Source organism: Argiope bruennichi, chromosome 4 (genome assembly GCF_947563725.1).
Source record: "Argiope bruennichi chromosome 4, qqArgBrue1.1, whole genome shotgun sequence".
In the NCBI taxonomy this organism is placed as follows: Eukaryota; Metazoa; Arthropoda; class Arachnida; order Araneae; family Araneidae; genus Argiope; species Argiope bruennichi.
In genome coordinates, this window is record NC_079154.1 from 78048816 (window position 1) to 78061497 (window position 12682).

General features: G+C 26.8%; 1 protein-coding gene across 1 annotated transcript in view; it reads right to left on the minus strand.

Moving 5' to 3' along the window:
* Nucleotides 1–3350: 3350 nt before the first annotated feature.
* Nucleotides 3351–12682, minus strand: part of LOC129966930 (transcription factor LBX2-like) — a 109377-nt gene continuing 100045 nt past the window's right edge. Inside the window, exon 2 of the mRNA XM_056081545.1 lies at nucleotides 3351–3905. Within this exon, the coding sequence (XP_055937520.1) occupies nucleotides 3541–3905 (365 nt within the window). The 3' untranslated portion in view covers nucleotides 3351–3540. The remainder of the gene's footprint in view (nucleotides 3906–12682) is intronic.

Sequence of the window (12682 nt, forward strand, 5' to 3'; positions counted from 1 at the left end):
ATTTTAAAAGATAAATTTTTATCTTAATTATTGTTCTTTATTTGTTTTTAGTTTATGATTCATTACTATAAATATTATGAAATATTGAAATCCCACTTATCGCAAATTTCTTCAACATATTACCACATTGTGGAATCAAAATTTAGCAAAGTTAGCCGATTAACTGATAATTAACCTTGAAATAATGTAACTTCATCGACAGCGTGCATAGGTATACAGTGTGAAAATTCAGCACACGTAAACTTTGAATTGAAATTGAAAAAAAAAAAATCAGAAATAAAAACTAAAACAACTTTTTAAATAGTTAGCTAATTCACAAGGATTTATGCATTTGCATTTAAAAAGCCCCATATTTCTGGAATGACTTTAGTGACCATGGAGCATCATTTAATTAAGCTAAGTAATTTTCAGTAAAAACAAATTACTGCTGAAAATTGCTTTGCTAAACTTATTCGAATATAAATTTAATATATAATTAGAAATATTAATATAGATTAAGATAGAAAAATATTAATATAGATTTAGAATATGATTAGAAATTATACTATTATACAAAATGCGTTGCAGTGAAAATGTTTGCCATTATTTTTGGTCTAAAAACAGGATTCCTATTTTATATTTAAGTTTATCTATTTAAGTCTCAACTTTAATATGCATAACAGTTTTCAGTTTTAAATAATTATTCAAACTTTTAACGTATCATGTAGATTTCTCTCGTTTATCGGTATGCATTTTTTTAAATAATCATTTTTCTGATATCAGATATATATATTTAATTGATCTTTCCTACAATAGGTTTATGCAAAGAAGAGGAATTGTTTCTTTATAATGAAATGAATGCTGCAATAATATTGATAATAATAAAATTATTAATATATAAATAATATTGAATATAAATAATAATTATTTCATTAACAGTTGCATTCAGATTGTGGTGAAATGTATAAAATAAGCATGCATTTAATGGCAGAGACTTAGATGTATTCAGTCTGTTGATATTCCATATCAGTATTGCTATTTGTATATTCTGCATTTAAAATTCTCGTTATTTCATAACAGAATTGCAATTATTCTATTCTGTTCTTCATTTTTTTATATAAATAGCAAATTATAATATTCCAGTTTTGGAAATTAATGAAAGAAATCTAAAATATATATATATATTTTAAGTTTCAAATGTGTTTAAATTTTTATACAAATACTTATAAGTCATGCATTTAAAAAATTCTTTTTGTGTTTTCTATTTTATTTTCATTCAAATTTTGTGTTTGTATTTATTACAAGCATTGTTTTCTCAATACAAAATCAGAAGATCAATATTTCAAACAGTTTATTTACAGAAAAATTTATATCTTATATACATATAACTACCGTACCAATATGACACAAATATCGTTGATATGATTCGAAATATTTTATAAGCATACTTCCAACTTTACAAAAGTCAATATCATAATAAAACATTCTTTTTTTCATACAAGCTTTCATTATTAAATCAAATTCATGTGCTGTAAATACATTTCTGTTTCGATATTTTGTAATTATTTGAAATTGAAATAAACATTAATGTTGAATTAAAAGTAATATAATCATATCTAACCACCGATGCTCAAATGGACAATATAAAACATTTAAAATACAATTAATAAAATTTCCCAAGATGAATCAATGCAAGGTCTCAAAAAAGGAAATTTCATGTATTCATTTCATTCAAACTTACACAAATGAAGTCGATTCATATAAAGTTAGTTAAATGCGCATACCAATTTAATTTTGGAGTCCACTGCGAATTTTCTAGATGTAAGACAATGCGAAGTAGGAGACAATGTAGAACTAGATATTAAATGATATTAAATAACAAGTGCAACTCCAATTGTCATATGATCGGGGCAACACATTTATTTACTCCATTAAACAAGCTTTAAAAACTTTCTTATATTTTAAATTATTTATATACTTTAATTATTTAAACAATTTAAATAGATGCACTTCAATCATAACTTTAGAAAAATGTTTCAAACAACACAAGATAAATGATTTCATTGAAATTTTTATCAAACATAGAAAAAGATAAAACTCTAATAATTACTTTAATAAAAATATATTTCAAATCAAATTTTCAGTTTATTTGTTTTTTTTTTAAATAATGAATCAATATTGAATAATATATCAAATCGATTTTTTAAATTCTTAATTATTTTATTCATCCGATATTTTTATTTTGAAATATTGGACCATTGCAATTGTAGTGTTTAATAAATTAATTCACAAATTTGTAATAATTACTTATTTTTTACTTTTCCGTTTCCTTATGAATCCTTACTTATTGTTCTTTCTGATACTTCTGTATCTAGTCGAAATTATTCATCCTTAGTTTAAAAATGAGATGCATTTCGTTCAAATTCTAATCACAGAAATAAATTGAACACTTTTATAGACAAACTTATACTAAGTTCACAAATTTTTTCAATAATGGTTCATTATGGCTTATTAATTCAGAATTTTCTAATAACATATTGCAAAAGTTATGAGACATCAAATAAATTTTGTACTTACAAAAATACTTTGCACTTAAAAGTGATAAAGTATTGAAATTTTGCAGAAAAATTATCAACTACGATGTCAAGTGACGCACTTGATAAATAAATAATTTTGTCGTCAGTAAACGACATTTTAATAGTTTACCTTACCATCACATACATAAATATATATACAACAAAATACAAGAGCTGGAACTATACTGCTGAGATCTGTCAGTAAAAGTACTGTAAAGACACTAGCATTGGAGTAAATATAATTATTAAAGATCATATAAAATTTCATAGACATTTTGACTCATAAGTATCATGCAGGTTTGTTTTTTAATTTGTAATGGCTTTAAACTTTACTTATACGAGAATAATTCACAATATCATATCAATTCCACACTTAATTGAAAAGAAAATTTTAAATTTTTTAATCAATAAATTAACATTTATAATAAATTTCAGCAACTGTTACAATATAAATTGTCAAATATTGAATCTTTCTCAGTAGATCGTTATATTTATGCTCCAAATGAATAAACATTTTTAATTTGCCATTAAATATGTCGATTTCATAAATAACATTTATTTGTTAAAAGCAAGAATTCTGGAACTCAGAAGAAAATATGAAAATGAAATTTGTTTTTGATAGTTGGATAATTTCGAATAGGATCGAAAGCTATTTAAACTAACATCGCTTTTAAAATCATTTTGATTTTATTTAGATGAATATATTATCTTACAGCATTCTAATTTGACATTTAGTCTTCCAATGACAAACATCAGAATCTTTTTTTTTTTTTTTTTTTTTTTTTTTTTTTTTTTTTTTACTGAGTTCCTGAATTATCGCTTTTTATTATTTTTCAAAAATTATAAAACCATTTCACTATCTTCCATGCCAATGTTATGTTTCTTCCAACTACTGACAGCAAGTTTTGGCTCAAAGCGAATTATTAGTTCTTTACCGGTGAAAGCAGGCGAGCTGTGTTCATCGTGAGCCAAGTTTAAGTCACCGTCAGGGCATCATCGTGCACAATATCTTGCCATCCTTAGATTTCTTCAGCAGTCTGAGATCGTGAATGTTGTCAATAATGTGTTTGGATGCGCTGGTCACTTTGGAATGCTCTACATCTTTCTTCAGCTCCTCCATGTCCCGCTTAAGCTTCGCCCTCCTGTTTTGGAACCATGTGATGACCTGGGCATTGGTGAGACCCAAGGACTGAGCAATCTCATCTCTGTCGGCGGGGGAGAGGTATTTTTGGTACAGGAATCTCTTTTCCAATTCGAATATTTGGTGGTTTGTGAAAGCAGTGCGAGATTTTCGCTTCTTCTTTGGTTGTTGGCGGTTGTTGAACATACTTAGGTGGTCACGAGACGAATCTGTAAAGGAAAAAAAAAAAAAAAAAGAAATGAATACTATTTGTCTTTTGGCTTAAAGAAAAGGATTTAAAAAACATTTAATTATAGTTATCATTTTGTAATATAATTGCATCTGTTATCTATAAAAATATATTTCTAAGGGCTATTACGTGTCTGTTGATTATCCCTTTTTTTATTGCATATATTTTTGTATAATTATATCCCTCGTACTATTACATGCATTTACGCGTTATGTATTATTTTAACGTGTTATATATTATATATTATTATGTAAATTATAAATTTGTTATTTATATACCGTGTGTGCAAATAGACCCAAATACACGATTAAAACATTAAATAGGTGAAAATGAGCAAAATATTTATATGCAGCTTTAATAAAGGTGAACCTACTAACATCGGGAAATTAAGAGGCTCAACGGAAAACAGACTATCTTCCATCCTGTGTAAATTATGGGATATGCAATACTAATGCTAAACGAAATAAATCGCAGCGATAATATATCTTATATATCTACTGATAATAAAGTGTGCATGTGTGTGTGCGAGAGTGTGTATGTTTATGTTTGTGCTAACGCCCAACAAGATAGACTACTTGTTGATAGTACTACTGACAAGATAGACTACTACTGACTGTTTCGGAATGAATTGGAGGCTGTTGACAGATCAACTTTGAAAACTAGGAATATGCACCTGGAAGCGATTTTTTTTTTAATTTTCAATTAGAATTTTAATTAATTGAAAATTATTTAAAATGTTGACCTTTTTTACGATAACTCCCAAAAACATTATTGTACAAAATTTATTTGTAAATCATTTTAAAATTTAAAAACTATATCTTTAATGAAACCATTTAATAACTGAACAATTTTTCTTAAATTTTGGAGTTAAAAATATTTTTTACCTTCTTATGAATAATAGATTACATTGTTACACTGAATTTCAAATCGTTTGAATTGTTCCAAATATTAATCGCGGAATCGTTCGATCATTTGCCAAAGACAAAGATTCATGCATTTAACATGGCTCACAAGAAGTTTCAATATCACGAAAAATAACCGATAGATTTACAGGACAATTACGCTTTTAATAGCTGTATGATGTCATGGACTTGATTTTAATAAGATGATTCATATATCCAATGAAAAGAACTAGAATAAAGCTATTAAAATAACATGGCTTTAATTACCATTCCAATGATTTCTCCAAAATATTTTCCAGAAAGAGTCTCGAATATTAAGTTATGTGTAAGAGGTTTAATTGTATGTAAACAGAGTAGAGGTTTTAATAGTAATATTCCCAGGAAACCATTTGCTTCCTAAAGATGGTTAGGTACATATATACACATAAACATACTCATACAGCATACAGAGAGAAAATACAGAAAACGGAAACAAATTACGAAAATAAATAGAACACAAGATGTAAAAATATATTTGTCTTCTTTCTAAAATGCATTAACAGAAGAAAAAAAATACAAAAAAGCATACCATGAAAATGGAATACAAAACGGAAGAAGAAAAAATAATATTGCAGAATATTGCTTGTCAAGCTGTGAAATATACCATTGATAATCAAATTGTTGCATAGTTTCATTTTGCAGTTTAGTTTTAAAATATAATTAGTTTTGTTTTTTGCTACTGCATAACAGATAATGTTAAAACGTTAACCTCTATGCTCGCAAGAAGCATCGTCATATAAAGAAATGAATAATTCTAAGGTTAAAAAAATATTTTCATAAAAACTTACAAATTAATATAAAATTTTATCAAATATTTATCTTTCTGAATGTATATGCGAAATAAAACAGAATTATAACAGCCTCCATTACCGTTTATTCGTGGGTTGAGAAGATATCTCATCCTTTGCACAAAATGTATTATTTATGTATTATTTTACAAAATATAAAGTACTCTCGAAATATAAAGTACAAAGTTTTAAGAAAACATTTAATTATTGTTTGTTCGAAACTGGACTAAATTTCTTAAAAAATGAGTCCCTTAACAAAAGGCTGCAAATAATTTCCAGTGACTCTTTCCATAGATGTAATCAATGGGGAGTTTTAATCCCTTCAAATTTAAAACCTCTTTAATTTTTAAACTATTGAACTAACAAATACCCAGCATTTATAGATCATTTTGGTATTATAAATTAATCGAGAGAAAATTCGCTACAAGAATGCAATTATCTTTTATTTACAAAAGATACCAATTATAATAATTAGTTATTATCAAAAGTTATTTATCACAAAAAGTATTGATTTCTGTTTGTTTTACATTATTTCAATTGCCAAAATGATTAATAGTTTTTTATTGTCTGTAATTAATATTTTAAACCCTTTATTTAGATATTTCAAACTAATAGAAAAATAAACATTTAATTCTGTATTTTATGCATACGAAAAAAAAAAATATATAAAATTCCTTGTCCGAAATATTTTCATGAGCATGTGTCATTTCTACGCATAAAGCTGTCATGCATTCTTTATCAAACTGCTCAGATTTTTGACAGTCACAACTCATATTCTAAATTTTGATTTATTATTTTAAGATTTGATTGATGCTCGCTTCACTGTCTCATGCGATATCTCTTCTATCTCTATGTTTTATCATAAAACTCTCCAGTAAATCCATTTCTTTTCAGAGACAACAAATGCAGATAAAGAAAACAAAAATAAGTAACCCGAATATTTCAGCGCTTATATAAATACACAGACAATTACAGATAAGCAGATATCCTGTTTTAGAATGCAAATAACTTATATTAGACATAAATAGTTATCAAAAGAAAACGAATGAAAATATCTGGAAGGGCATCGGAAAACAAAGCATGATATCCGTCTGAAAAATGACTCAGGAAAACAAATGTGGAGTATTTTATAAACACCAAACAAGAATGGAAGTTTGTTTTGTAATGGCAATATACCTGAATAAACACAACTGTCTACCCCCATGCGCTATCGTTTTAATGAATGTAACCTTTTGAAAGACTTGCGTCTTTCTTCTTATTTACTTTCTTTTAAAATATCGAAATGACATCGTACGCGACCTTCTGTCGCAGCCAATAGTGTTTATGTGACAAGATGGTGAAACCTGACAAAAGTGTCACTTTATTTCAAAAGAGCAGAGTGTTTACACAGAATAAAAACTTGTTCCTTCCAACCAAAGATAAACTGGTTTCTTATAAACGGATAAAGAACTTCTGTTTCGGCAACTGATGCGACAAATAAGATCTTGAAGAAGAGGAAGAAAGCGACGAAGTGAAAAAGTTTTCATTTTAAACGACGCGACAGAGTTTATGCTAAAATTAAACTTTTAGGTTGTGCTTGATAGCTTTTTACTTTCAATGGCATTCATTCATTATCTGCTACCAATTGTTAATAAAGATAATGATTGGGAAAAAAGTTACTAGCTTTCAATGCTTTTAATTTCAACGTTGACGAAACGTATTCTGAAAGATTTTTCAAATGTTTGTAAGGTAGGATTAAAATATTTTTTGCAACAAAAATTGAAATTATTTTCAACTTACGTTGTTTTTGGAGCATTTGATTTCATAAGTTCAAAAGAATTTTTAGAAATGTAAAATTAAACTTTTAAATTGTGCTTGGTAACTTTTTGCTTTCAAAGGCATTCATTCATGTTCTGACACCAATTTTTAATAAAGAAAATGATTAAGAAAAAAAAATTACTAGCTTTTATTGTTTTGAATTTCAATTTTGGCGTAGATTATTTTGAAAGATTTTTGGAATGTTTGTAAGGTATGATTGAAATATTTTCATAATAATAATTGAAATTCTTTTCAACTCAGATTTCCAGTATTATAGCAATTCAATTTATAACAATATATATAATAAATATGTTTATACAATAAATGAAATGATCTATTTAGCAAATTTAATATAAAAAGTACAGTTACAAATACAGATATATAGTGACAGTACAATTAACTATAACTGTTTTGAAAGATTAAAAAAATCTTCTCGGAAGATATTAAAAATTTATCTAAAAAAGAACCGTATTTTGGAGAAATAAATATATTTTCTATAATGAACCTCATTTTATCCCTAACCTAATACGGAATTTCTACAATCTAGGATTTGATTGCATCATTTTCATCACTCTATTTACTAAAAATTCTTTTTTTTTTCTTAGTGTTATAATAACTTCAAATAAAAATTAGCAGGCAGCTGAGATATACAATCTGCTAATTCTTTCCTATAGATAATCTATTACATAAACCTAAGTTTGACATTACAAAATCATGCTGTCATTCTGGAGATTTTTAATCTTCTGAGTCTCAAAAAGCATCTGTCAGTCTGTAGAATGTTAAGTCCTCGTTCATTTTCTGACCGGCAATCTTTCAAAAACCGACGTTTCGACAGGATGATTGCCTCAGATATTTGTCACCGATTCCATCATCTGAGCAGCGCCTAATCGGCCAGGTGTGAGCAGTAATAACAGGGAATGCTCCACGAGGATTTAAACCGCATTAAACTCGGCAATGGTCTCCTGGAAGATGATGATTCAAACAACCCCGTGTGTAGTTTTTCAGGCATCCTACCATAATTAGAGGTGTAAGTCGTGCGCTTCAAGCTTAATGGCATAAAAGTCACCCGCAGCAGTTAGAGGTGTCAAAGTAATAGCTTTAGTTGCAGCCCTATCGCTTTGCCCGTTGATAATAAGAGGTTTTGATTGAAGTTGCGACTCGTTCATCGCCGAGGATGGCACTAAGTATCTTTGGCGAAGGTCTTCCTTGGTGGGGCATAGGATTTCCGTACTTGGTGGTGCCTGTGGTTAATTTGTGATGTTTAATGGAACTCCAGGGTGGAGTACTGACAGTCCAAACCAGGATGTTCTTTGTGACGAGGAGAGAATGAGGGTTAAGACTCGTTACCACTGATTACAATGGGCTTTTGTAATTTCTAGTATTCTAGTTAGAGATCTGTTCCTTTGTTGAAGTTCGAGGAATTTGTAAGACAGCTGGTGTTAAAGATAAGCCATTAAAAGTCAAATACAAAAATTCTCTAAAACAATTATCATTTCATATAATATTCTATAAAAGAACAAGAAAATTGAACTGCAGTTAAAATTTGAAGAATGCGAAATTTTAATGCGATACTGAAGACAAAGGGGATGAGAGAGAATTAAATATTTGATAAATTAATTTTATTAGAATAGGAATACCAAGTTCTTATTTTGATAAAATATTTACGTCTGAAATATTGAAGACAAAAGTAAAAGTTTAGATACCGTGAAAGGCAAAAAAAAAAAAAAAAAAAAAAAAAGAGCAATTTATTGTGATACGTATATATTTCTGAAGAAGTGTGTTTAACTGTGATTTCACCTTGGTTTAATTAGTTTATGTCTCCAATATTTGATGAAACTATATCTTAGAAGGTGAATTAGTGCTCATTACCACGGTTTATAACAGTTTTTGTAATTTCAGGTATTCTAGTTAGAATTTTGTTCCATTGATGAAGTTCGAGGAATTACCTACAGAACAATAAATAAATATTATTGGAAGTTTCATGTTACAAAAATATTAACAGTGAAAAGAGGGGGAGGCAATTTTTGTTACAATGCTTTAAATTTACTTTTCCTTTTTTAAAAAAAGAATAAACTTCATAAATGGAATCAAGTGGCTTTGCAATAAAAAATCTCTAATTTCTAAGAATGTTTTTCTAAAATTAGCATTTTTTTCTTTGTGAATGTAGATATATGTAATCTTAAATAAGGATTATATAACTGGAGACATATATTCTTTTTTAAATATTAATTTTCAATATCTCCTGTTTTACTATTATCGATAAAAAAAAAGGAAAAGAAATAAACCACTGGCCAAATTGTGAAAAAAAGGATAAAATAATCCTGGTTGAACATAAAATGAGAAAAATATTTTGCACTTAAACTTTCATTTACTTAATTTCAAATAAAGTTATTGTGACAAATAAAATGCAGTGTAAATAATTCAGCCTTTATTTTTACAAGTTCAGTTTTAATAAAGAGCTTATACAACTTTTTCAAATAGCATTCTGTTATTTTCAAAATATCGAAGAATCCATTGTAAAACATAATCACCATTTTCAAGAACCAATTGTGCTTTTAAATAATGAAAAATAAAAGAATAAACAAAAATACTCCAGTTTATAGCATTACTTCTTCCATCTAAAATTTCCTACTCTTTCTGAAATGTCTTTTATACTTGATATTCAAAATTCATGCATGGTAGTATCATCATAAAATTTAAAAGGTAACTTATTAAAGATTTTAAAAATGTTGTTTAATTTCTTAGATTTCTTTAGAATTAAAAAAAAACATTTAGTTTCAGATGAAAAATTTAAGAGTATTTTTGAAAACATTTTTTAAAAAAATATTTACTTAAAATCGGTGAAGAAATAGTATGATTTCACAAAATTCTGTGTGAAAATCCTCCCGAACTTTTTTCTTCTTTAAGGTTTTGCAAAATCAACAAAAATTATCAGCAATTACCTTCTAGCTTTCTCATTCTATTGTATGAATATCCTTCATGATGTAACAATAAAATATCATTTAATGCATTTAGTCAGAAAATAAAAATTCTCTATAATTATTTCTTAAATTTTCTATATTGCTGTATTTTTTTACTTTTCTATATGAAATCATAGGTTTCTTTAAATTTCATATTCCTATGCAACGTTGTAACAGCGTTGCCCGCAAAACTTTACGGGGAAATAGTTGAAATGTTATTTAAAATACAAGAAATGGGGAAATAGTTGAAATGTTATTTGAAATAGAAGAAATGGGAAAATAGTTGAAATGTTATTTAAAATAGAAGAAATGGGAAAATAGTTGAAATGTTATTTAAAATAGAAGAAATGGGAAAATAGTTGAAATGTTATTTAAAATAGTTGCAATGTTATTTAAGCGTTATGCGAGGCAATACAATTAACACAATCTCTTTTAACTACTTAATGAAAAGGAGAAAGCCCTATTTCACAAAGTGCTTTTGAAAAAGAAATCGTAAACTTTTTTTTGTAAAATCAAAAAGTATAGATTTTCATAATTTAGAAAAATATAAAGCGTTTTTCGTATCCATACATTTGTAGAATAAAGCAAAATAAGAATGAATTTTTTTTTATTGAAATGGAATAAAATATATAGATACTTTAACGTATTAACATAGAATAATATGTAATCGATGTACATAATTTATTTTTGATTAACTAATCTGTACTTAACATTTTGCTGTTTAAAGACAAATATTCAATAAAATTCATATTATGAAATAGCTGAAAATTTGTGATGAAGTTTTCTTTTCATAAAAAATGTTGCAGTAATTAAATACTAATAAACGTTTATATTTTACAACAAAATGGAAAAAATTGCAGTTGACGTTTTCTCTCTAAAGAATCTTTTACTTCCAATAATTTGCATCTCAGGTCATAAAATCTTTGGTGAAATTCGAAATGATTATTTTATTGCTCTTTTTTTTTTTTTTTTTTTCGGCTTGCATTTTCTATTGGATTGATAATTTTTATGACCTCGATTCGTTGAAAAATGTACGATAATTTATTCCATGATATCACTAATGATAGATAATTTTCTATTTTCGGAAAATTACTGGCTAAAACTAATAAAATTATAACATGATCTGTTTTATGTACTACACCAAATGTCAGCATTATTTTTGAACTGTATCTAAGTTATAACTAAATTTAAATGCTCATGCATTGCAATTAATGTTAGCAATTTAACAAAAACTGTATTATTGTTTATTTCTAAGGAATTAGCGATTTATTTAAAGTTTAATTTTACTGGTCAACCAACAAATATGCCGGTTATTGCTCCAGATGAAAATATTTTCATGATTTTTTTCAATGCATATATTTAATAATTTAATATAAAAATATTTGTTTAGGATATTACAATATACATTCATTATCCTCACATCCATTACAACTTTTGATTAAAATTAAGGATGTTAACTGCAGGGAAGATTTTTAAATCTAATAGCCATTCTAATACTCAGATTATGCCAAAAAAAATTTTTTTATACCATTTATTTCTTTTATAAATTATAAATAAGTTTTATTCTAAGCATGTTTGGAAGCAATTATTGCTTTACTATTGAATAGTTTCGGATGATGAGGTCTATATTTTGATATAAGCATGAAACAATATAATAACATATAAATATAAATAAGATTGACCAATATTACTGATGCAAGAAATTTTTAAATATTGTATTGTATTAGAATAAAATATTTTATTAGAATTCCATACAGTTCTTTTAAGTTATGTAATTTATAAAATTTTCTAGTTCAAGAAAATAAACTTCGGCAAATTATTGAAGAACACGGATTTGCAAAAATGTGAATAATCTGTGGACTATCCCACAAAGAAGAAGCATAAGTATAAGTATCATAGCATAAGTACTATAAGCATATACAATGTACAATCGTTCCCATCTGCGTTGCTGTTCTTTTAAAACCGGTTGGGGGTATCATCTATATGATTTTTTTTTCCAATTCACGTATTATTATGAATAACTCTATTTAATCTCCCACGTTCTTATTTGATGGTAACAATCTAATCTAACAATCAAAAATGGGAACGAAATTTTCTATAGCGATCAGAGAACGATTGTCATAGCAATCAATCAAAAGCAAACAAATTCGAAATATCATTTCGAATTTCTGTAGAACTTATTCCAGTATTGAAAGTGTACAAGTGCTTTTGATACCCTCATCAATTACAAACGGATATGTATTTTTTGCCTCTTCATACAATCTAATTTAT